Source organism: Chiloscyllium punctatum, chromosome 2 (genome assembly GCF_047496795.1).
Source record: "Chiloscyllium punctatum isolate Juve2018m chromosome 2, sChiPun1.3, whole genome shotgun sequence".
NCBI classification, from domain to species: Eukaryota; Metazoa; Chordata; class Chondrichthyes; order Orectolobiformes; family Hemiscylliidae; genus Chiloscyllium; species Chiloscyllium punctatum.
The window spans coordinates 129,639,468-129,666,977 of NC_092740.1; the positions used below are offsets into that span (position 1 = coordinate 129,639,468).

Sequence of the window (27,510 nt, forward strand, 5' to 3'; positions counted from 1 at the left end):
TGTGATCTGAGAGTGTCTGCAGCCTGCAATATTCTGAATCTGACCTTTTTCAGGTTAGATCTCTTTTTAACTTAAGGTATGCAGAACCCTAGATGAGTTGATTTAACAGCTATTCCATGTATGTTCTTAAATTTACATTTTATGGGTCTCTTTTTAAGTCTTTTTAGGAAATTGTCGACAGGCTCATTTGCTTCCTGCCTCAGGCTTTGAATATCAAATTGGTAGATCCAACATTTTGATTTTGGGCTTAAAATGTTCAATTTTGCAAGGGTTTTTGCTTATCCCAATTCATCATGGGTTGGAACTGTACGTTTAGTTTACTGCGCTGGTCAATGTATTCTTGCGCATTCCTCTCTGGCATTAATTTGTTTTAATTTTTCAGTTTAATTCTGCTTTAAATTTTGTTTTTACACTCAAACGACCCGCTGCCATGCTATGTTTTCTGAATGCCATACATTAGAAATAATCAAACTTTCGACTTCATGCTGGAGTTTTGGGTGTTTTTCTTGCAGGTCTCCATGTGGCTGGTGAACTGATACTGTCACTTGGTGCAATATTGTAGTGCAGCAGTAGTGCAGCAGTAAAACATGGCACACCAGGATATAGAGTAAGGTAACAACTGGTTCTGAGCTCTTTATGAATTACATAACAGCATAATATTATCTAAAGCCATTTGGGAGAGATGATGCTTTTCAAATCAGAATATTGGTTTGTTACTTAACCACTGACATTGCTCCAAAATGTTAACTTAATGACACCGCTTGAGATCTTGCAATTGAGGGGTAAAAGCAAGTTTATTTTTGACATTGAAGGCATTATGAAGAAATACATTGTGTTGGGGTGTAATACAGAGGGTGTTAATACAAATGATCTTGTGATTTTGCAGCATGCTGTGAAACTTGACAACCGAAATGTTCCACAGAAAACACTGAAAAAGCAAACTATGTCAGCTTCTGAAGAGGAAGAGTCATTCTAGGAATGGGAGGATAGCCCTTTGACAGACTGTAGAATTGTACTTTAAGTAGCCCATTGAACTTTCCACCCACACAATTAAGTATAGTGACCCTCCATCGCCTTTAGTATTGACACTGTTCACCTGTGTTATTGTCTTTAGTCTGGATTTTTGAAGAGAGAAGGGCAAAAAATAATTTTTGGACATTTTTGATTAACTTAACTTGTCCCAGGTTGCCCAGTAAATCATATGACAGAAAATGATTATGTTATTTCCAGATCTAGCAATGTCTGTTATATTGCCAACTGTCGATTTATTGAAATGGAAAGCCTGGCGATTTATAGAGTCATAGTCATAGAGATGTACAGCACGGAAACAGGCCCTTCGGGCTAACCCGTCCATGCCAACCAGATATCCCAACCCAATCTAGTCCCACCTGCCAGCATCTAGCCCATATCCCTCCAAATCCTTCCTATTCATATACCCATCCAAATGCCTTTTTAAATATTGCAATTGTACCAGCCTCCACCGCTTCCTCTGGCAGCTCATTCCAAACACGTATCACCCTCTACGTGAAAAAGTTGGCCCTTAGTTCTTATCTTTCCCCTCTCACCCTAAACCTATGCCCTCTAATTCTGGACTCCCTGACCCCAGGGAAAAGACTTTGTCTGTTTACCCTATCCATGCCCCTCATAATTTTGTAAACCTCTGTAAGGTCACCCCTCAGCCTCCGCTGCTCCTGCTGGCTGTTACTTTCACAAAAATGTTTTGAATCAATAATTATCAATAGTGGAGCTTAAACCCTCAAAGTTTATTCTTTCCATGTTCAATTGTTCACTTGTCCAAAACCATGAAAATTTGAGCGGGTGTTGATGTTTATGCAAAACTTGTATTTATGTAAAGCCTTTCACTTGGTAAAAGATTGCAAGTAGCTTTATGGTAACAGTTAGCAGACAAAATGGTTAGACCAAGCCAATATGAGGTGATATTAGGGTAAATGACCAAAGGGTGGTCAGAGAAGTGTAGTGCAATGTGAAATAGGCTCACTCTGCTGAAACTCAACAAAGCATTTGTCATGTTACTTTTAACTAATTATCGCTGTTCCTCTTGAGCAAGTTGTGCATAACTGACAGAACTCTGTGGTAATATGATGGTCAAACCTATCTGAGAAACTTAATATATACTTTAGTTACACAATCTTCTGAAGACTTGTAAGAGAGTTGTCTGTCTTCTCATCCTTTATTTTTATTCGGACGCATTCTGTAAATTTGCCAAAATAGCCAATTTAGATTAGATTAGATTACATTACAGTGTGGAAACAGGCCCTTCGGCCCAACAGGTTCACACCGACCCGCCGAAGCGCAACCAGCCCCTACCCCTACATTTACCCCTTACCTAACACTACGGGCAATTTAGCATGGCCAATTCACCTAACCTGCACATCTTTGGACTGTGGGAGGAAACCGGAGCACCCGGAGGAAACCCACGCAGACACGGGGAGAACGTGCAAACTCCACACAGTCAGTCGCCTGAGGTGGGAAATGAATCCAGGTCTCTGGCGCTGTGAGGCAGCAGTGCTAACCACTGTATCACTGTGCCACCCACAACAGGCTCCCATTGGACATTAGTGACATAAATGAGCAGCTGAACTTCCTTTCAGTGATGCTGGTTGAAGGATGACTGTTGCCTGGGACACGTGATAGCAATGCCCCTGCTTGTCTCGGAATTACTGCAATGGATCTTATCCATTAAATATACATTTATACATCCACCTCCAAAAGACAACAACCCTGTCGCACTGGCCCTCTGATTTTGCATTGTCCCCTTGCTACTGTCAGCTAGGATTGTGGGAGTCCATTCTTCGGAGTACGACTTGAAACCACAAACCTTCCGATTCAGGCGCAGGTGCTCCTCACTGAGAGACAACTGATGACTGGCCCTTTTATGCTGGGTTACATATAAAAAAAAGAGACAACATTGCTGTCCTTGTCGTTGTTAAAGTTAATGCAATCAGTCCATACTAACCAATAACTCCTTTATTGTATTGCATACGTTGGATGTTGCACCTTTTCACTGTTACAATGTCGGGTGTCACGTGTACATTCTGGATCTTCACCACCACCCCTCAACCTCTTGAATTCCTCTGATTTTTTTTCCCCATCAATTTCATATGTTAGCAACGTTGGCAAGGCTGGCATTTCTATCCCATCCTTCACTGCCGTTGAGAAGGTGATGGCGCGCTACTGCGTTGAACCCTTCGATTCTGTGTAGTTTAGACATCCTAACAGTGCTGTTGGGAAGGAGCTTGAGGTATACAGGATCCATAATCAATGACGAACCCATTCCAAGTCACGATGGCATGTGGCTTGGGGTGAACTTGCTGGTGGTGTTACCATGCATCTGTCCTTCTCAATGGTAGTGGTTGTACTTTTGGAAAATGCTATCAAACCAGAAGAAATAAATTAAAAACAATGTGACTGGCGAATGAGACATATTCTGGTTTGACTTATACACTTCAAAGAGTTTCAGTGCAACCAGTACATTCAGCTTCCATGCTTTGCTGGTTCTTTCCTCTGGGAAAGCAGTCTTGGTGAGCTGCTGCAGTGTGTTTTATAAATGCTGATGCCGCTGTGCACCAGTGGTGAAGGGAGTGCGTGTTGAAGTTGGTGGGTGGAGCATCAGTCCAGCGGACTGTTTTGTTTCGAGCTTCTGAAGTGCGGTTGAAGCTACTCTCGTTCAGGCAAGAAGGGAGTATTCCATCACAATTCTGAATTCTGCCTTGGGCGGAGTGCTTTTGGAGAGTTGGGGGGTGGTCTGCTTTCAGAATTACATGTGCAAAATTGTCTTTGGTTCCCAAAACAATCCATTCTGTCTGTGGTTGGAGAAGACTTCTGTTGACCTTGGTATCCTGTGTAAGCTGTAATCGTTTCATTGATATTTTGGCATCAATCTGTTTAAGTCATGTTAATTCACACATCGGGAGTCAGTGGGACTTGAACTAGGGCTCAGAGATAGGGATACTACAACTGTACAAAATCCCCAATTAAAGTTGTTTTATATGGTCAGGATCATCGCACCGTATTCCTTAAGTATACCATTCTGCTGCAGAAAATGCAGCTGTGTGCAACATTAGTTGTGTCCCTTTAAGATTACAAGGTGTAATTACTGTCTTCCTGCCTCAATTAGAGGCTAATTGTACTTGGCAGATAGTCAGGTCAATTAGAGGTCAGGCTTAACTTTTTTTGACATATTTTTGAGGCTCAAATTCAATTACAAGAGTTTATTGCTATGTTGGCAGGGTTGGGGAAAGCAGAAGAACATTTTCTTTAAATTGTAAATGGTGTAGATTTTTCTTTAAGAATTTTTTTTAACACGGGTGACAAAAATTTGAAATTGCATCCCCAAACCAAATCTGTGCCAACTGCCTGTGTCTTCAGTCAGGTTCAGTCGGAGGGGGAACCTTGTGGAGAAAGTGTGATTGAAACCCATGGTCCCTGGGCCACGTGAGACTCTTTAATCTCATTTATAGCGGCCAACATTTTCCGTGTTGATCACATTAATGTAAGGAAAAGTCAAGAAACGTGAGAATACCGTCTTTTTATTGTAGGATTAGAAATATTCATCTAATGGGTGGAATGGTGGCCCAGTGATTAGCACTGCTTCACAGTACTAGGGATCCAGATTTGATTCCACCCTCCGGTGACTATCCTATGTGGAATTTGCAGGTTCTCCCTGTATCTGCAAGGTGTAATGAGTGCTGTGGTTTCCTCCCATAGTTCAAAGGTGTGCAGGTAAGATGGATTGGCCATGCTAAATTGCCCATAGTGTATAGGGATGTGTAGGGTAGCTGGGTTAGCCATGTGAAATGCAAGGTTGCAGGTGTGACGGGGAGGGTGGGTGTTGGTGGGATGCTCTTTGGAGGGTTAGTTTGGGCATGATGGGCCAAATGGTCTGTTTCCACACTGTAAAGATTCGATGATTCTAAGAATCAAGTGACATATGTGCTTGAGCTAGACATAAAAAGATATCAAAGGAGCCACAAGTATCAAAGTGAAAATTCCGAGATGGGTTGTTAATTTGTTTTTCTTTAATGCGTATCAGTCCACATATTATGTCAGTAAAATATGCATACTACCAGAGACACACAAACCTTTGCCTTGTTTTTGGTTTAGAAGCACCAAATTTTCATCTTGCAGTTCCCAATAAATTTTATTTAGGCATTTATTTTTAGTAAAGAAGGCTCTTCAGTGTGTAAGACTGCCGGACGAGGGCGTTTCCACTTTTGGCGCAACAGGAAAATTGTACACAAAACTCACTTCAAAAGCACTGCTTAGATTACTTTCCCATAAAACTGATTGGGTTGACCACAAATGTGTAATCTTCCAATAATCAGTGCAGTCATAGAATATAATTGTCTCTGTACTATTCATAAATGCATCAGGGAATGCATATAAGTATAACGTGATGCAGTTTTATTAATACAGCGGGAAATGGGTTTCAACACCGGGAAGGTATCTAGTTGTCCACCTGTAAGTAATTCAATTTAAACACTGATTTAAAAACTATTTTGAATAATTTTTAGTTTCAATTAGTGTACACTTGTCAGTTTTCTGAGTAAATTAAAACTTCTTTGATTCAGAAAGACTTTAGAAGTTCGCCTTATAGCATCTGTGAGCTTGTACAGAAAATAAATTCTGAGCGTAATTTGATCACTATTTCTTTTTTTCCCATTCACTATGGGATGTGGACATTTCTGTATGGGCCTGCGTACAGATCATCCTCATGGTATCTGTAACAATGTCTAGTATTTTAAGCAGACTTGTACATAGTCACTAACATGCAAAAACCTACATCCTGCTTAAGGCAGTAGTCTTGTTTTCATTATTTACAAAGTGGCCTTCCTCTACCACACTAGATCAAGCAGACCCTGTAGATCTCTACACTTAGAGGATGATTGCAGCAAGTCTGTGTCATGGTGAACAATAACATACAACATGATGAGCAGTGTTACAGAAGGCTCACCACAATCCGAATCACTACACTACTCTCCCACATCCTTCCTGCACCTCCGGCTGCCCCAGCACCATTAACTTGTCGAAGAACAGCTTGTTCCTCAAGTTGCTGTGCAGAACCTGAAATGGCAGTTATTACTCTTTCCTTACACCAATGATCAAAGCAGATTCATATCAATTATAAACACTTGTGAATGTACTTCCCGTCCGTAACACATCATATGACAGAGTCCAATGTAGATGTGACACATTGTGGTATGGGCAAGTCATCTGAACAGAACAATCACTTCGTAGGAACTCACCCAGCTGTTATTGATCTTTCACACTTGCACTTTAGCAGCATAATGCTACACCAGGATCAGGTTTCCACTGGTTACCCAGGTCTGCTTCTGTACTGTGTGACTCTATGACTCCATGATTCTCTGAGTCACAGGTAGTCGATGGTCAACATTTCAACAGGAATGCTAAATCCCTCTATTGATAAGTATAATGTGTCTGTACGCAGAGGATGCAAACAAGGAAACCCGGAAGCCAGTAAGAGTTTCTGATGAAGCTGGGTCTTCTCAAGGTTAAACACAATTAATCATAGAGTCATACAGCATGGAAACAGACCCTTCGGTCTAACCAATCCATGCCGACCATACTAAATCCCAAACTAAACTAGTCCCACTTGTCTCCTCCTGACCCATATCCCTCCAAACCTTTTCCTACTCATGTATTTATTCAAATTTTTGTAAACCTTGTATCAGTGCCTGTATCCACCACTACCTCGGGAAATTAATTCCACTTGCAAACCACCCTCTGTGTTTAAAAAAAAATGCCCCTTATTTCTTTTTAAAATCTCTCTCCTCTCTCCTTCAAAATGTTCCCCCAGTCTTGAAATCCCCCATTCTAGGGAGGACACCTATCATTAACCCCTCATGATTTTATAAACCTCTAAGGTCACTTCTGAACCTCCAACGCTTCCTAATAAAGCAGTTATGCTGCTGCACTAATATTCTAGAAAGCAGGCATTCAAAGTCTACCAGGGCTCCCTGTCAAAGAGTCCTCGAGCACAAAGACAGGCCCTTTGGCCAAACTGGTCCCATGCCGACCAAAATGTCCATCCATGCTAACCCCATTTCCCTGCACTTGGCCCATATCCTTCTAAACCTTTCCTACTCCTGTATTTGTCCAAATGCCTTTTAAATGTTGTTGAAGTGCCTGCCTCAACCACTTTCACTGGCAGCTCATTTCACATGTGTACCACCCTCTGCGTAAAAATGTTTACCCCTCAAGTTCCCATTTATTCTTTCCCCTCTTACCTTTAAACTGATTCCCTCTAGTCCTCCATTCCTCAATCGGGGGAAAAAGACTGAATGCATTCCCCCTATTCATGTCTCTTGTACACTTATATAAGATTTCCCCCCACCCTCCCTCAGTCTCATAACACTCTTAAAAGGTCCTAGCTTGTCCACCCTCTCCCTATAACTCTTGAGTCCTAGCAACTTCCTTGTAATTTTCTTCTGCACTCTTTGCAGTTTAACAGCATCCAGAACTGATCACAATACCCCAAGTGTAGCCTCACCAACATCCTGTACAACAGCAACATAACTTCCAAACTTCTATACTCCATGCCCTGACTGAAGACCAGTGTGCCAACAGCCTTCCTCTCTGCTGTGTCTACCTGTGACCCCACTTTCAGAGAACCTTGCATCTGAACTCCAAAATCCCTTTGTTCCACTACATTCCTTAAGGCCCTACCATTCACCATGAAACTCCTACATTGATTTGACTTTCCAAAATGCAAGATCTTCCACTTATCTATATTAAACTCCATTTGCCACTTCTTGGCCCACAAGATCCTGCTACAATTTCTGATAATCTTCCTCACTGTCCACGATGCTGCCTACTTTAGTGTCATCTGCGAACTTACTAATCATACCTGGTACATTGTCATTCAAATCATTGATATAGATGACAAACAGCAGTGGGCCTAGCACCGAGTCCTGAGGTACACCACTAATCACAGGCCTCCAGTCCAACAAGCATCCTTCCACTATTACCCTCTGCTTCCTACCATCAAGCCAATTGTGTAACCAATTTGCCAGCTGTCCCTGGATTCCATGTGATCTAACCTTCCAGACCAGCCTACCATGGGGAATGTTATCAGTGGCCTTACTGAAATCCATGTACACTATGCATACTGCCCTGCCCTCATTAACCTTCCTGGTCACTTCATCAAAGAACTCCCATGCTGACTACTTATAATCACACCCTGTCTTTCCAAATGCATGTATATCATCCTTATATATCATCCTTCAGAATCTTCTAGAGTAACTTAGCTACCACAGACGTTAGGTTTACTGATATGTAGTTCCCAAGTTTTATTTGCAGCCCTTCTTGAATAATGTCACAACATTTGCTACCCTCCATCTTCCCAGACCTCACCCGTGGCTAATGATTTAAATATATCAGCCAGGGCTCCTGCAATTTCTTCTCTAGCGTCTTGCAGGGTTATTGGATATATCTAGTCACGACCAGGGGGTTTATCCAACTTCATATATTCTCTAATACATCCAACATCACCTCTACTGTGATATGAACTGTCCCCGCGATATCACCACTAACTTCCCCAAGTTGCCAAGTCATCTTGTATTTTTCCATGGTAAACAGAGGAAAGATAATCATTGAGGATTATCCCCCATCTCATGCAGCTTCACATATACATGTCCACTTTGGTCCTTGAGGAGTCCTTCTCTCTCTCTCTCTCTCTCTCTCTCTCTCTCTCTCTCTCTCTCTCTCTCTCTCTCTCTCTCTCTCTCATTATTCTTTTTCCATTAATATACTTAAATCTTCTCAGCCAAAGCTATCTCGTGTTCCTTTCAACGTCCTGATTTTCTTCTTCAGTAAACTCCTGTATCCCCTATATACCTTTTTAGAGCTTCCCTTGATCCAAGGGCTGTACCTGAGCCATGCCTCCTTTTTGTTTTCTGGTCAAAGCCTCAATATCCAAGAGTTCCCTACTCCTGCCAACCTTGCCTGTCACCCTCTCAGGAACATATAGACCTTGAACTCTAGCTAATACAGTTTTAACGGCCCCCCGTTTGCTGGACATCACTTTGCCTGCAAACAAATTACTCCAATCAACCACTGCAAGCTCCTGTCTAATTCTGTCAAAATTCCCCTTGCCCCAGTTTAGAACTTGAACCAGTGGACCAGTTTCCTCCCTCTCCATAACTATTACGTGGAGGTGCCGGTGTTAGACTGGGATGGACAAGTTAAAATTCACACAACGTCAGGTTATAGCGCAATAGGTTTATTTAGAAGTATTAGCTTTCGGAGCTATGTGATGAAGGAGCAGGGCTTGAAAGCTAGTAATTCTAAACAAACCTATTGGAATATAACCTGGTGGTATGCGATTTTCAGCTTTGTCCATAACTATTCTCATAGAACTATGGTCATTGGTTCCAAAGTGCTCTTCCACTGTCACCTCAGTCACCTGTCCAGCCTTATTTCCTAAGAGTAGGTCAAGATTTGCCTCTTCCCAAGTAGGACACTGCATATACTGCTTGAGGAAACTTTCTTGAACACGCTTAACAAATTCCACCCCATCTGAGCCCTTAATGCTATGGCAGTCCCAGTCTACGTTAGAAAAATTAAAATCCCCTACTATGCCAACTCTATTGCTCCTGCAGGTCTCCCCAGACACATAAGGACAGAAGGACTAGGAGCAGGAGTAGGCCATCTGGCCCTTGGAACCTGCTCCACCATCCGATATGATCATGGCTGATCTTTTCATGGCCTCATTCCTGAAGAAGGGCTTATGCCCGAAACATCGATTCTCCTGCTCCTCAGATGCTGCCTGACCTGCTGTGTTTTTCCAGCACCACATTTTTCAACTCTGATACTCCAGCATCTGCAGTCCTCACTTTCTCCCAGTTGATCCTTTCATGGCCTCAGCTCCACTTACCTGCCCTCTCTCCATAACCATTAATTCCTTTACTGTTCCAAAAAGTATATATCTTTAAAACATTTACTGAGGAAACCTCAACTACTTCACTGGGCAAGCAATTCCATAGATTCACAACCCTCTGGGTTTAAAAAGTTCCTTCTCAATTCAGTCCTAAATCTGTTCCCCTTAAATTTGAGGATATGCCAGCTTGTTCTAGTTTCACCCACCAGTGGAAACATCTCTACCTCTAACTTATCTATTTCCTTCATAATTTTATGTTTCTGTAAGATCCCCATTTCCTCCTCCGCCCCGCCAATTCTTTGAAATTCTAATGAACATTATCCCAGTCTACTCAGCCTTTTCATAAGCCAACTCTCTTAACTCCGGAATCAAACTCGTGTACCTGTTCTGCATCCCTGCTCGTGCCAGTACATCTTTTCTCACGTAAGGAGACCAAAACTGCATTCAGTACTCCACGTGTGGCCTCTCCAGCACCCTCTCTGGCTGCAATATAACTTCCCTGTTTTTAAATTCAATCCCCTTAGCAATGAAGGACAAAATTTCATTTGCCTCCTTAATTACCTGTTATACCTGCAGACCAACCTTCTGTGATTCATGTACAAGGACACCCAGGCCCCTCTGCACAGCAGCATGCTGTAATTTTTCTTTTATCATTCAAATAATAATCCTTTTTACTGTTGTTCCGACCAAAATGGACGGCCAAATGACTTTCTTGGCATATTCCCATTGACTGTTTGGGGGCCTACAGTACAACCTCAGTAATGTCACCATCTCCTCCTTATTTCTTTGCTCCACACAAAGCCTCACTGGATGATGTCTCAGTTATTACATCTTCGATTACTGCCGTGATACTCCCCTTAATCAAAATGCAACTCCCCCTTCTCTCTTTCCTCCTGTTGTATCCTGCCAAAAGCACCTGTACCCTGGCACATTAAGCTGCCAGTCCTGTCCCTCCCTTAGCCATGGCTATAATATCCCAGTCTCACATACCAACCCACATCCTGACGTCATCGGCCTTACCTGTAAGCCCATGGCATTGAAATAGATGCAACTTAATCCACTAAGCATTCCTCGATCCCTGTCATGTTCCAGCCTGACCTGTCTCTTCACCTTGCTATTTTCTGATTACAGTATCTCTTTCCAGCCTCTCATTTGCCTCCCTGCTGTTGAGAATCACAACCCCCTTGCAAGTTATAACCTGAAGGCTGTTGTGTTGTCATTTAAACTTACTTGTATATTCTATTATGGATGAAACCTGCTGTCCTTGTCTGGCCAATATTGACTCCAGACCTGCAGCAATGTGATTGATTCTGATGTTTTAACTGCCTCTGCGTGACAGTGTTTCCACAATCTGGATGAGTGGGAAGACACTACCAGTGATATCGATGCTCATCCTGAGAATTAATTTTAAAAATACACTAGTGGAATGAGCATATAAGTGGCTGGTGATGTTGAACATTTTTAAGGGAGCCAAAAGCAGAAGTTGCTGAAAAATGCTCAGCAGGTCTGACAGTATCTGCAGGGAGAAGTCAGAGTTAACGTTTTGGGTCCACAAAAAAGACCCTGAGCTTCCAGTTGCTTGCCACTTCAGTACCCCACCCTGCTCCCTGATCAACGTCTCTGTCTCAGGCTTGCTTCAGTCAGTACCCTAGCAAAGCTCAGTGCAAGCTGGAAGAACAGCATCTCATTTTCCGCTTGAGGACCCTGCAGCCTTCTGGACTCAATATTGAGTTCAATAAGTTTCAGGCTTGAGCTCTCCCATGTCCTTACCCCAACTTGTTATCATAGTCTGCTATTACACACAACTCATTGGTAGCCACTAACAGTCCCCATTAATACCTATTCACCCATCTCGCCAGATCATTGTCCACTCTTTTATCTGTGCAACTGTTCCTCTCTCTTGGGGCTCTGTCTCTGCCTATCGTTTGATCCTTACCCTCTTTTCCCCCACCCTATCTCTGCATATATACTGACATTTTCCTAGCTACCATAATTTTTGAGGAAGGGTGACTTGACCTGAAATGTTAACTCTGATTTCTCTCCACCGATGCTGAAGACCTGCTGTTTCCAACAATTTCTGTTTCTGTGAACTGAATTCACAGTTCTTTCAGTTTTTATGTTTTAAGGGAGGGCTGGGGTCACTGCTCCAAAGTTAGATGGCATCCAAAATGTTTGTTGAGTGCAGTACCTTGGGTTGCTCTTAGAGCAGAGAGGGTTAAGGGGAGATTTAAGAGAAAGGTTCAAAAGCATGAAGGCTTTTATTAGAGTGAATGACAGGAAACATTCCTGTTTCAGGGGGTTGATAACCAGAGGGCACAGTTTGAAGGTAACTGAAAAAGCTGTAGGGAAAATGAGTGCACTTCTTAATGCAGTGAGTTGTTGTGATCAGAAACACACTGCCTGAAAGAATGGTGCAAGTAGACTTGGTTTCTAAAGGGAATTTAACACAACCTGAAAGGGGGAAATGTACAGGGTAATTGGGTAGAGTAGAGCAGAACTAATTAGGTAACTCTTTCAAAAAGTCAGCCAAGACATGATGGACCAAATGGCCTCTTTCTAATTTTTAAAAAAGAAATTCCACACACGCTCACTCAAAGTTAAAAGCATCATTTTAGAATTCAGTTTCAAGTTTTAACAAAATCATGGCTTGCTAAAGCCCGTAATAAATGTTAATGTAGAGTGAATTTACAAAAATAAGAGAACCTAGTGCAGAATTCTTGATTTGTTGTATTTGCATATATAAGTAGTAATAAACCTGTCATGGTTGCTCAATTATCAGAGGAGAGATGCATGGGTTGAACTGTTGTTCCAAACGATGCAGTGTAGAGTATTTTTGAAATTTCAATTACTGCAGTGATTTGAATAAGAGGAGGGTAGGAGTGGAGAAGAGGTAAATTGCATATTTGTAACCTTCTAAACGCCAGATTCAGTTAGAGGTGGCCTCAAGTGGTTCGAGCATCCCTTTTCCCTCTTTCCCTATTGGCAGCTGGGCCTTCATCTGCTTGGATTCTAAGCACCAGAATTCCACTTCTAATTCTCCACCTTTTCTGCTCCCTTAGGGCACTCCTTAAAAAATGCTACTTTAGCCAAGCTGTTGGGCAGTATTGGGAGTACATACATATTTTTATCGAATATGCCGAGAATGGGATTGTATAGAATTGTTTAAACACTCTCTGGATTAAAAAGCTTTTTTAAAACCAAGAGTTGGAAGGAAGCCCTTGTGGTTTCATTGAAAATGAGGTCAATGCTTTAATATGGGCTATGATCCACCTGCTCATTACGGAAAGTCAAATGACCTTGGGGAAGTAGTCAAGCAAGGCTTTTAGGAAGGTGAGAGATAGGGTTTTTTGCCTTTTAATTGCAGAAAAACCTGGCTTTGGAAGAGCCAGTGGGAGTGGGGGGGCGGGGGCCTCCCATTTTGACTTATCACAGAATCCTTCTTGAGTTAATTTTTTTTCCCTTTTTTCACAAATCTAGAGAATTGAAGAAGGGGGGAAAAAAATCTCCAAACTAGAGTGATTGCAAGATTATCTCTCCTCCTCTTGTATGAATTATTTGGGAACCTGACAACATGTCTTCATTTCATAAAATCCCTACAGTGTGGAAGCAGGCCATTTGACCCACTAAGTTCACACCAACCCTCATCACACCTAGATGCAACTCCTACCCTATCCCTGTAAACCTGCATTTTCTATGGCTATCCCATCTAGCCTGCACATTCATAGACACTGTGGGGCAATTTAACCTTGGCAGTTTATCTAACTGGCACATATTTGGACTGTGGAAGGAAACTGGAACACCCGGAGGAAACCCACACAGATACATGGGAGAGAATGTACAAAATCCACACAGTCATCTGAGGCTGGAATCAAACCCAAGTCCCTGGCGATGTGAGGCCACCATGTCTTCCCAGCAAAATATTTCTGTATTTTGATTACGTTGAACAGTGGTAGGGTCTGAGGTGCAATTTTCCAGATAAGAGAGAGCACTGATTTATTGTCACATGTACCAAGATACAGTGAAAAGCTTTGTTTATGGGCAGTACACCAGATCATAGCTAGCAAGGGTGTACAGATCAAAAAGACTTAGAGGCATACAGATTACATTGCACAGGGCATGCGATAGACGAGATCAGCGTTAGCCAGGTCAGCATTATTTGAGGCTAGAGAGTCCATTCATCAGTCTAATAACAGCCAGGAAGAAGCTGTTGGTGCACATGTTCAGGCTTCTGTATCTTCTGCCTGACGGAAATGGTTATAGCAGATCATTAGCAGGGTGCAATGGTCTTTGATGATAGCAGTATTTCCTCAGCAGCAAGCTGTGTAAATGGAATCCATGGATGGAAGATTGTCTTTTGTGATGGTCTGGGCTGTGCACACCAACTTCTGTAGTTTCTTACCGTCCTGGACAGAGCTGCTGCCATACCAGGCCATTATGTTCCTAGATAGTATGCTCTCATTGGTGCATCTGTAGAAGTTGGTGAGGGTCCTTATGGACATGGCAAATTTCCTGAGCTGACTGAGAAAGAAGAGGTGTTTCTGTTCCTTCTTGATCATTGCATCTACGTGGGAAGTCCAGGACCGGTTGTCGTCACTCTGAAGGACTTGATGCTCTCCACCCTCTGAACCTCCATTGATGTAGATGGGAGCATATTCTAAGGTCACCAGTCAGCTCTTTAATTTTGCCGACGTTGAGAGAGAGTTTGTTCTCATAGAAAGCTTGGTGACATGGTGCTATCTCCTCTCTGTATCTTGACACGTCATTGTTAGATATCCATCCCACAACGGTGGTATCACCAGCGAACTTGTAGATGGCGTTCATTTGGAATCGGTGGACTGGTGTGTGTTCAACTATTCAGCAGAAAACCTAGATGAGTACTCCACCAGTGTCACAGACTCTATCATCAGATGCATGGAGGACTGCATACCAAAGAAGTCAATCTGAGTTTTCCCCAAATGTAAACCTTGGATGAACTAGGAAATCCACTCCCTACTGAAGACCAGACGTGCAGCATTCAAGTCGGATGACCCGGACCAATACAGGAAATCCAGATAGGACCTCCACAAAGCCATCAGAGATGCCAGAAGGCAGTACCAGACCAGGTTAGTGCCCCAAACCTACTATTAAGACTGCTACCACCTTTTGGAAAGGCCTTAGGCCACTGAGAAGTACTTTTCCAGGGTCTTGTGGTGCAGTGACTTTTTTTTTGAAGGACTTTTTTTCCAGTCTATTTGTGGGATCTGGGCACCGCTGGCTGGCCAGCATTTATTGCCTGTCCCTAGTTGTCCTTAACAAGGTGGTAGAGAATCAAGTAACTCCATAGAGCCAGCTCTGAATGAGTAGAACATCTGGTACTTTATATCTTTCAGCCAGCGTTCCCTGACTGGACCAGGTTAACAGGCCCAATCAGGAAACTGGTATTCTATGAGGTCCACCTGGCCAACCTCAATACAATCACAACAACGAGCTGCTTTCTTGAACTGCTGCAGTCCACCTGTTGTGGGTTGACCCACAATGCCTTTGGAGGGAATTTCAGGGTTTGAACCAGCGACCTTGAAGGAACGGAGATGCATTTCCATGTCTGGCAGCTTGGAGGGGAGCTTGAAGGTTGTGGTGTTCCCATGCATCTACTGCCCTTGTCCTTTTGATGAAAATGTTTTATGTTGTGAGGCTGTGTCTGTTTTGGGATTAAAGCAGATATATTTCTAATTCCAGGTTATACCTTAGATGTTAACCAGATTTGCCACTTGTTTTATTTAATCAAAAACGGGTTGTTCTGTTTTGATTTAAAGAAACCTAATGAAAGTCCCTAATTGGATAGCAGGACCAAAAGGAAACAATTGGCCATTTGGAAGATTGAATCAAAGCATTTAATCTTTTTTCTTTTGTGAGGATACAGGTATTACTGGCAAGGCCAGCAGTTGTCACCCATCTGTAATGACCCTTGAACTGAGTGGCTTGCTAGGCCATTTCTGATGGTGGATAAGAGTCAACCATGTTGCTGTGGGTCTGGAGTCACATGTAGGCCAGAACAAGTAAGGATAGCCAATTTCCTTTCCTGAAGACAATTTAGTGAACCAGATGGGTTTTATGATAATCATCATTAGGGATACTAGGTTTATATTCAAGATTTATGGATTGTATTTAAATTTCATAACTTCTGTGGCGGAGGGATTTGAACCCATATACCCCGCAGCATATCAGCTTGAGCCTCTGGAGGTTACTACTCTAGTGACTTTACCACAACACAAATCCTTCTCCCTATAGTAATTAATACTAGTGGTGTGACTGGTGGAATGGAGATTGGGGGAGGGCTTGATTACCAGCATCATCTTCTCATCAGATCCTAACAGCCACCTGCCCTAATATCACCTGATGCAATCTGGTGTGAGCTTCTTTTGATAAAGCACCAATGAAGTAACTGGGAACATTTCCTATGTTAAAATGCTTTATGAATGCAAAGTTTTAAAGGTAACTTAGGATAGCCAGGATCCGAATTTCTATTACAGTAAAGGTGTTCCCTGTGTGAATAGGTGATATGTTCCAAGGCCTACTGCAGATGCCCAAAACTATGGAGAGTAGCAAACCCTATTATTTAAATGGGAAATTTACCTGCCCAGCAGCCCCCTTTAATTGTTTCTGGAATGTTCCATATTTTTGGGTGTCGGGAAACCGCGGAAACCGAATCTGCGGAAGCAGGGGATATACTGTATGTATTTGAAAAAGGTTCCAGACCTGTAGAGCCATGCATATGTATTCCTGAATAAATGGGATTTCACACACTCTGCTGCGCTGTAGTTAGTGCACCAAATTAACAATGTATCATTCACACAGCATATGGTGAGATCTGCAAACTGCGTTCCAGGTCAGCTCCAGTAATTGTCTAAGAGTGTGACGATTTTCAACTTTCTGGGAACCACAGCGTAACACTGGTTCTGCAAATGAGCAGTGTAATGTTGCACTTTTAAAAATAACAGTGTGAAAGATGATGCCTTTAAAAAAACAATTGATCACTTTTGTGGATTGAAAGTTGGAAGGTTCGAAGCAAGAAGGCCAAAGGAAACGCTACAGATTGGAACAGTTGAATGGACAGATGCACAGCAACATGTTTTGTCACATGACTGACAGGCATAAAAGCTGCATTGCCATAGTCCTTTCATCATCTCAGCAATAACCCCTGCTGCTTCAGTCCGTTAAGTACTTTTTAAGTATAGTCACTCTTGCTGATGAAGTAGACATGATTTTGAAGCACTCATTGGGACAGATGCATGAATGTCGAATTTTAAAAGGAACAACATAAAATAAATTGCAGGTATAAGTTGTTGCCCATTTGTTCTGATAACTGCAAGACATAAAAAAAACCTGAAACGGCTTTTCTTTTTAATGAAGCATTGCTCAAGTTCTGTAATATGAAGTAACTACTTCTGATTACTTGAGATTTAGGAAGTGCCATACTAAAGAAGCTCATTGAACAGCGATGATTCATTTTTGCTATTGATTTAAGCAATTGTGAACCTCTGCGTACAAAGTGCTAAAGAAATAACTGCAAGTTGGTTTATTCAAATCCATAGTGATGCTCTTAAAAGAAAAACTTGTATTTATTCAGCACTTTTCATAACCTCAGGATAGTCTAAAGCCCTTTAAAGGCAATTATGTACTTTGAAGTGTAACTGGTGTTGTAATGTAGGAAGTGTAAAACCAATCTGTGCTCCATATCGACTAGTTACTTGAGAGAGTTTGTTTGTAGTATATGTGTATATACTCTCTCAAATAACTAGTCAGTAACGACCAGATAATCTCTTTGTGTGATGTTGATTAGGTGATAAATATAGACTTGAGACTCTGCAGAAATTTTCCTGCTTTTTTTTAAATGATGGTGATCAAAAGGTCTTTGAAAACCATCTGAAGGGGCAGACAAGGTCCCACTTTAATGTCCCATTTGAAAGTCGGCACCTCAATTTTCTGGTGTGAAATTTGACTTTTTGCATGGTTTCAGTCAATAACTAAGTTGCTAATTTCATTATGTTCCAGATCCCTTTAATTGAAAGGTTTTGAAAGTAATGGAGGCACTGCAGTGCGATGGATGTGATTACCGAGCAGAAACGTATGATGATCTTAAAGCTCACATCCAGGACGTTCACACTGTGTTTTTGCCCCATGTGGAAGCTACTGAGGAAGATGATAATCAACCTCGATCTGTTACACCAATCCAAGATTCTGAAGCTGATGTGAGCCTTTCTGCTGTGAAGACTGAACTTGGTTCTCCAGTGGAAGCATCGAGTGAGTTTGTTTTTGTTTTAATTGAAAGCACACCAAAGAGACAGTAACTTTATTTCCCTGTAATAACATATTGGTGAATTATTTCCAACTGCAGCAGGTGCCTTGCATTGTTTGTGTTCAGTGTACTTTAGACCTGCAGAACTGGCAGCCAAAATGGTTGGTATTTGCCAGTTCTGGTTAGAATTTCACTACGCTCTAGTTCTCAGTTTTGCATTTTAGATTAGATTACTTAGTGTGGAAACAGGCCCTTCGGCCCCACAAGTCCACACAGATCCGCAACCCACCCAGACCCATTTCCCCTACACCTAACACTACGGGCACTTTAGCACGGCCAATTTGCCTAACCAGCACTTTTTTGGATTGTGGGAGGAAGCCGGAGCACCCGGAGGAAACCCACGCAGACACGGGGAGAATGTGCAAACTCCACACAGTCAGTCGCCTGAGGCAGGAATTGAACCCGGGTCTCTGGTGCTGTGAGGCAACAGTGCTAACCACTGTGCCACCGTGCTGCCCTGAATTTGGATGGTAGCCTTTTGAAGGACAAACTGGAATTCCAGCATGGCTACCTGGAACCAGCATACAATTGTAAAAGATTGTGCATCTAAAGTTTCTTTGTAATTTAAGTGCTTCTGTCTGTTATTGCTGTGAACCATGTAAACTGTTTTTGAGAAACAACTATTGCATGTACTCATCGCCAACACCTTCTCACGTAGTTGGCTTATCTGATGACCCTTATCTTGTAAGGAATTATCTTTTGTGAGTTTTCCTTAATTGAGCCATAGAATGGTTACAGCATAGAGGTAGGCCATATGGCCTTTCATGTCTGTGCAAGTTTTCTGTAAGAGCAATGCTCTGTGACCGAACACCCTGTCCCTCTGGGATTTAGCATTCTGCTTGGGACCCTTTAGGCCCTTGTTCTTATACCAACCTGGCTCATTGACCTCCCAGGGATCTATTGCCAACCAAATTTCTCCCTCTACATACAAAGTGACTGCCATGCACCACTATCTGCCCTGAATGTTGCCTTGCTCACCTAGCCCTTCTCTCTCATTGTGTCCTTGCTGCCCCAACCCCCCCCGCAAACTGGTACACTACTGCTACCTACCCATTTGGCACCTTACCATTCCCAGTACCCTAATCTCTCTCTCTGTCTCATGTTATTTGTTTATCCTTTTCACACGTGCAGTTAAAATGGCTGCCTATGATGCTAGACGTTTAAATAAGCAAGTGCAGGAACTGATTGTGGTGAAATGGTGGGCTTGGTTTGCCTTCCTCTGACTATTCCACGCTATGAGGGACCTGTCAGAATTCAAGTACACCTCCCCATTTCTGAGGTATCCCGGATCGGATTCTCCTATCACAAACATGGAGGTCTGCCTTAACATAAAGGAGTGGAATGGCAATCTGAGTGTGACTGATAGTTTTTGGAAACTGCAACCCATTATGTTCTCTCTTTTAGATACACGGTGTAAATAGATATTTGGTCAGCTGCATCCAAGGAGCAGGAGAATCGACGTTTCGGGCATGAGCCCTTCTTCAGGAACGTCGATTCTCCTGCTCCTTGGATGCTGCCTGACCTGCTGCGCTTTTCTAGCAACACATTTTCAGCTCTGATCTCCAGCATCTGCAGTCCTCACTTTCTCCTGTAAATAGATATTATCAATTTCGTTCACTAGAATAGATGCTGTCCCTTGTTTTGTATTCTCAAATAATGTGCTGTTTGAGTGATCTACCAGTAATTTGTATGATACTATAGCATTACATGTGTCATGGTATAGCTGATCTCCATGTTGAATTTTTCTAGTTAATTAATTATTACAAAGAGGTAAAAATGCTGTCACTGAGTCAGGCTGATGGGCAAAAGCACCCTGCTTAACTAGCAAGGGATGTGAAAGAAATTGCAGATATCCAGTGATGGTTGTGTATTCGGGGATGTTAGGTGGTCAACATCCCAAACATAGCATTTAAGAATGTGTCATTGAAGTTACATGCCAATGGTTCATAGGTTCCCTGCAAAGTGGAAGCAGGCCATTCGGTCTACTCTAGCTCTCTGAAGAGCACCCTACTGAGACCTATCCCCTACCATATCCCGTAGTCCTGCATTTTCCATGGCTAATTCACCTAACCTGCACAAGTTTGGACTGCGGGAGGTAACTGGATCATCCAGTAGAAACCCATACAGACAGGGAGCGAATGTGCAAACTGCACACAGACGGTTACCTGCAAGTGAAATAGAACCTGGGTCCCTGGCGCTGAGGCACCAGCGCTAACTACTGAGTGACAGTGATGCCTCATTGTGACCAACTGCATACGCAAAGGTTTTGTAAAAAGACCGGCACAAAAGGAACTCCGCTTCCTCACCTTAAAAATTGTTCAAGGGATGAAAGTGTACCTGGCTAGGACAGCATTTCTTACCCATTGCCTTTTGGGAAAGTAATGCTTGAACAACTGGACTCCATGTGGTATGGGTACAACCACATACTTTTTTCTATAGCAGCTTTGTACAACTGAAAGGCTTACTCTATCATTCAGAGGGCAGTGAAGAGTCAATCCTGTTAATTTGGGTCTTGAGACACTTCAGAGGGGAGGCGGTGGTATCATTGTAATGTCATTGGATTTCAATCTCGAGTCTCATTCTGGGAACATGGCTTTGAAGCCCACTGCATGTGCCAAAACTTGAATTCAGTTAAACTTTGGAATAAAAGGTTGGCTAATGGCAACCATGACACATTTTGTTCACTAATGCCCTTCAGGTAAGGAAATCTGCCATCTTTACTTGTTTTGGTCGGCATGTGACTCCAGACCCATGACAATGTGCTTGACTTGTAGCTGCCCTCTGGACCATTAGGGATGGCCAGTCATCACTGATCTGGACATTCATATTGCTGTGAATGAAGAAAAAAAGGTAGTCTGGGTAAAGATGACAAATTGTGCCCCATTTCATTTAATCCTATAAATGTATGAGTGAGTTTTCTGGAATTAATTTAAAGCCAGAAGACTTTTATAATATAAAGGCGGGTTTTATTTTTCACATCTCTAATTGAGCGATTTACCTGCAGTAAAATTCTTGCTGTAGAATCATTCTGATCCAGTCTGAACTACTTGAAGGGATGGATGAACCAGAATTGCTAATTCCCAAAAGGAAATTTGAGAAATACATACATTTTGTTTTTAAAAAAAAACTTTCAAGGACAGCAGTGGGAGTGGAATTAAATGGGCTACTCTTTCAAAGTGTCGACCCAGTTTTAAAAAAAAGGGCTGAGTGGCCTTCACTTCATGCTTTGTTTAAAAAAAACAAAGTGCAAGCAAACTCTCTTGTTCAGCAAAACTCATTAAGAACGTTCTCTGGAATTGTCATAAGCACTGCTACCATTCACGATTAAACCCTGAGTAACAAAGGAATGGAGGTAAAAATAGCAGTTATTGTTATCTCTGGTTTACCATGTGCCAGAATGTGCATTAAATTTTGATAATGTCTCCTTTTCTTTTAAAGCCCAAAATTCCTTTCATCCTGGCTCTTCCAATTTCGTCAGTAACAGCTCATCAGTTCTATTCAGTCATCATGTTGACCAACAGTCGAGACCTGCCAACAAGTTTTTCCAGTGCAAGTACTGTGTCCGCTACTTTCGGTCCAGGAATCTTCTCAGTGAACATACAAGGAAGATCCATGGTCAGGTTGAAGGGTCGTCGTTTGGTGGAGAGACGTCAGACATGGCCCCACCTCCTCCTCCTTCCAGTTACCATGTGCTCTTGCACGAAGGTTTCGGCAAAGTCTTTGCCTGCAGGTATTGCACCTACAAGAGTCCCCGACGGGCACGGATCATCAAGCACCAGAAGCTGTGTCACAGGTCTGCCACTAAGGTGCAGGAGACAGTGGGCGATGTGCCAATGGATGCGGTGGAGCGCAGCATCCTAGAAGCACAGGTGAAGCCCTTAACCAAATCGAGGGGCAGCTTTTGTTGTGAATGGTGTGGCTACCACACCTCCCGGAGAGAACGTTGGTGTGACCATTTGATGAAGAAACATCGAAACCTTTTGGCCCAGGGTTTGGTAAAGATAATTTCGTCCCTGAGGCAGCAGCAGTCTGGTTCCAGTGGAAGTCCCACGAAACCCCAACAAAAGGATGTTCAGCAGGCGTCTCCTAATTCTAATTATCTGTCGATGAAGATGCCAGAGAGAGAAATGCAGCTTTCTCAGTACCCTGCTCTGGAAGCCTCCGTGGGAGGTTCTGCTTTGAAGCCAGCTTCTGCTGCCGTACCTAGGTTTGCTCCCATAAAAATAAAGTTTCCCTTTCCTAAAATGAAGCCCAAAGCTAGTCCTGATCCTGGTGAAGCTGGAGTAACTGGGAGATCCTCCTTCGGAATGGGAGACCTGAATGTGGTTAATTCTGGTTTGGACTCCAGTTTGTTAAGTGACGACAGGAGCAGTTCTGAAGAGGATGAGCAACAGGACATCGATGAGATGGACTCTCTGGCGTCCCAGAGCTCCGAAGGCTCTGGGAAGAAACTGTTGACCATTGGCAACACAAAGCTACTGGAAACCAAGGGAATTCCCTTCCGGAAGTACATGAACAGGTTCCAGTGTCCCTTCTGCTCGTTCCTTACAATGCACCGTCGCAGTATCTCACGTCATATCGAGAACATTCATCTATCAGGCCGGACCATCGTCCATAAGTGTAACCTTTGCCCTTTCACTTGCACCACTGCCCAGAAACTGGTGACCCATAAGCAATCCCATTCCTCAGAGTGGGACACAGTGAGCTTGCAGAATAGTACCGCAGCTCCATTGAATGACAGCTTAGTCACTGTGGATGCGAATCAGAGCCAAGTGGTCAACGGAGAAAAACCAGCCCTGATAGGGGATTCAAAACAGCAATATCCTTACAAATGTACCATGTGTAACTATTCTACAGTCACCCTGAAGGGGCTGCGAGTACACCAGCAGCATAAGCACTCATTCTGTGACAATGCCTTGCTGTCAGCTAACGAGGAGGCAACTGATACATTACAGGATTCAGAAACATCACAATTTGAAGCTCTTCCATCGCCAGGTATTGTGAAAACTCAGACCTCAATCCTCGGATCAACATCCAAAAATTCTTTTCTGTTTAAGAAAGGCAAGAGGTTGGTGACAGACAGTCCACTGGACCTGTCTCCGGCAAAGAAGCGCACAAGGATCGATGAGATAGCAAACAATTTACAGAGTAAAATCAGCCAGGCCAACCAGCAAGCTAGTGAGGTGGAATCAGTGATTGGAGTTGAGGAGGAGGAGGATGAAGAGGAGGATGAGGAGGAGGAGGAAGAGGAGGAGGAAGAAGATGTGGAAGTGGAATTGGATGTAGATGGCGATCTGGATGAGGAGCAAGGGAAGGCTGATCATTTGATGGAGATGCAAAATTACCCTTACAGTGGTCACCAGATGTGGGTTGAAGGAAATGATGGAATACGTGAAGAGGCTTCTTATGGGACTTTGGAGCAGGATTATTCAGTCAGCAACAGTGCCGAGATTGAATTGACTCTCTCTGATGATGAAGATTTTTATGGCAGTTCCAATTCAACAGGAAAGGGCGATGGAGTATCACGCAAGCATGTTGGGAATGCAGCTTACAAAAAAACGAACTCGGAAAATAGAGATACTGTTCAGGAAAATTCAGAGGCAGCTGAAGACTCCGGTAAGATTTACTATTGCAAGCATTGCAACTTCAGCAACAAAGTGGCACGCAGTGTGAGCACTCATTATCAGCGCATGCATCCTTACATTAAATATAGCTTCAGGTACATTGAAGATCCAACAGATCACAGTGCAGTCTACCGTTGCCTTGAATGTTTTGTAGAGTATGCAGAATTTGAAGATTTGCGGCAGCATTACGCTCAGTTTCACCCCGAAGCTCAGAATATCCTAAACTTTCATCAAGCCAATTTGACCTACAGATGTCGCTTCTGTTCTTATACCAGCCCAAACGTCCGCAGTCTCATGCCTCACTACCAAAGAATGCATCCAACCGTGAAGATTAACAACTCCATGATATTCTCCAGTTACGTGGTCCAGCAAACCAATGAGATCAGTGCAGAGTCTCAGACCCTGAGAGAAATCCTCAACTCTGGTGTGAAGAATATCGGGACGTCCACTCCGCTATCTCAGCGTGCTGCTCCCTCCAGCCCTTCAAACATGAACTCCCCCAAGAGTGTGAGCCCAAAGCAGGGTGAAGCTTCCATGATCAGCGCTGTCGTATACAGTTGTGATGTCTGTTCGTTTTCAAGCCCAAACATGCATTCAGTCCTGGTCCATTATCAGAGAAAACACCCGGAGGAAAAGGCATCCTATTTTCGAATTCAGAAGACAATGCGTGTGGTTTCTGTCCAGAATCCTGCACTCAGCACTCCTAACATTGAGATGCCCCCTACATCGTTGGTAAACGACCCTCCAGTCACTCCTCAGCCAGTCGAATATGAACAGTTGTATTACTGCAAGCATTGTGTGTATAGTAATCGCTCAGTTGTTGGTGTCCTTGTCCATTACCAGAAAAGGCATCCAGAGGTTAAGGTAACGGCAAAGTATATCAAGCATGCACCTCCGACTCCAGCCCTGAAGAAGACGATGGAAGAGCTGCAGATTACACCAGCAAGACCACTGATGGCAAAGCCGCCGAGCCAAGGCAACAAAAGCAGTTTTGATTCAGGGGAACTAGGTTCCAAGTTGGCAGATAAGGGCGAGGGAGAGCTGATGTTCTTCTGCCAGCACTGCAACTATGGGAATCGCACAGTTAAGGGGGTGGTCATTCACTACCGGAAGAAGCACCGTGACATCAAGGCGACGGCTGAGCTGGTCCGCCAGCACACGGCAGCAGTGAGAAGCCAGCGGGAACGGGCGACCAACAACCAGGCAGGTGTCAGTGTGCCAACGGTCAGCACGCAGCAAGAGACGGATGGTGAGCAGCTTCGCTTCTTCAAATGCCGGCACTGCTCCTACACCGCCCATTACCTGTACGCCGTGAAGAAACACCTGAGGAAGCAGCATCCAAGTGTGAAGGCTACTGTCACCACCATTCTGCGGTGGGCATTTCAGGATGGGGTGGTGAGTGCTGGCTATCACTGTGAATGGTGTATTTACTCACATCAGGAACCCAGTGGGTTGTTAATACACTACCAGAAAAGGCATCCGGAACACCCTGTCGATTACACTTACATTTCCAGCAAACTTTGGGCCGGCCCGGATCCTTCAGCCAACCCGTCTCAGATTGCTCTCATTGACCTCAAGCACTACAAATGCAGAGACTGCGTATTTGAAGCTGCCTCCATCTGGGACATTACAAACCACTATCAGGCCTTGCATCCCTGGGCTGTGAGTGGGGATGAATCCGTGTTGCTCGACATTATCCTGGGGAAAGACGCGTCAGAGCAAAACAACCCGACTGCACATGATTACTCTGCCCTGGATTCCTCCAGCATTCCCGAATCCAATCCTGTTGAGGATGAGATGCCCTCAAAAGGCTCCGTTTCTTCTTTGATTAATCCTCCCCCCAGTGCGCCTCCAAATGTTGCCCCCACCACATCTCCATACCAATGTAAGATTTGTAAATCTGAGTACAACAATTTGCATGGTCTTTTAACCCACTATGGGAAAAAGCACCCGGGTGTAAAGGTGAAGGCAGCTGAGTTTGCCCTGGAAAAAGATGAGAAGCCCAGCACTCTGTATAAATGCAGACATTGTCCATATGTTAACACACGAATCCATGGCGTCCTGACACACTACCAGAAGCGACACCCTTCTATAAAGGTCACTGCTGATGACTTCATGAATGAGGCTGAGAAGCTCCCAGATGGACAGAACAATGATTTGGAAGAGATGACTAAAGTCCCAAAGCAAGGATTTGGTGCCTACCGATGTAAGCTGTGTTCGTACGCACATGGCTCCTTGGAAAAACTTAAAGTTCACTATGAGAAGTACCATAGGCAGCCAGCCATCGACATGTTCACTGATTCCGTGACTGAGGCGGTTGAGCCTGAGGAACCAAATACCTCTGAAGAATATAAAGGTGATTGTCAAAACATAACTGAAGGGAGCGACTCTCCTCCAGGGATTTCTCCTTTTTTAAGTGGCTGCTCAGATCTAAGTACTTTATTTAAATGTCAACTGTGCAAATATTTCTGCTCCTCCAGAAAGGGCATTGCCAGACACTACCGTAATAAGCACAACAATGTCCGAGCCCAACCAGAAGGCAAGAACAATATCTTCAGATGTGCCTTGTGTGCGTACACTCACCCGCTCCGCAAAGGGCTGGCTGCTCACTACCAAAAACGCCACGATATTGATTCATACTACACTCATTGCCTAGCTGCCTCTAAAACAATGATCAACAAGAAACCAGAAAAGCTCATCCTTCCCATCGAGTCCAAGCCAGAGTCTCCGCCCCTGAGTGAGGAGCTCAGGAGGGCAGTGGAGAAGAAAAAGTGTTCACTCTGCTCATTTCAAACATACACGAAAAAGGGTCTGGTGTCCCATTACATGAAGCGACACCCTGGAGTCTACCCACGCAAACAGTACGTGAGCAAATATAATGGTTATTTCACTGTTGTGTATTCTGATGATAAGGAAGAGTGTGATGTAAAGAACGAGGTTCCTGCTATTGAGGCTATTGGAATGACTAATGGACGTGAGAGTGAATGGCTCCCCTTCAAATGTGTGAAGTGCTTCAAACTCTCTTTTAACACACCAGAGCTTCTTTGCATGCATTACACAGACCATCACAGTCGGGACCTGAAACTGGACTTCACATTACTTCCTGGCAGTACTCGTTCGCACAGTCCCACCTATGAGTGCAACCACTGCTCCAATAAGATCCTCAGCACATTTGAACTGAGTGTTCATCTCACTGAGCACAATGAATGCTTCAGCAGACGAGCAAAGCTGCACCGTGAAAAGATGAAGATGCTTGGGCAAGAGCAACCTGAAGGAAATCCGCCTGAAGGGGAAAATCACCCTGAAGGTGACCTTCCCAAAGGCAACAAATACCCTGAAGGAGATCCATTTAAAGGGAACGACCATTCTGAAGAAGACACATCCAAAGAGAATGATTTATTTAAAGAAGAAGATAACGCTAAGGAAAATGTACTTAAAGAAGATTTGCTGAAAGAGGAAGATCTCCCAAAAGAAGATCCACTTGAAGGGGAAAGCCACCCTGAAGAGGATACTCATCTTAAAGAGGACCAGCACCCAGAAGAGGAAGAAAATGCTAAAGAGGAGACACTAAAAGAGGAAAAACCAGAATCTACTGAAGTAGACAATGACAAGAATCAGGTGTGTTGGGTACT

General features: G+C 43.4%; 1 protein-coding gene across 7 annotated transcripts in view; it reads left to right on the forward strand.

Moving 5' to 3' along the window:
• znf462 (zinc finger protein 462) overlaps positions 1-27,510 on the forward strand; it is a 109,371-nt gene that overhangs the window by 38,090 nt on the left and 43,771 nt on the right. For all 7 annotated transcript variants that reach the window (XM_072588905.1, XM_072588949.1, XM_072588940.1 and 4 more), the window contains 2 exons: positions 17,951-18,199; positions 21,693-27,496. In XM_072588905.1, the coding sequence (XP_072445006.1) occupies positions 17,980-18,199; positions 21,693-27,496 (6,024 nt within the window). In that variant the 5' untranslated portion in view covers positions 17,951-17,979. The remainder of the gene's footprint in view (positions 1-17,950; positions 18,200-21,692; positions 27,497-27,510) is intronic.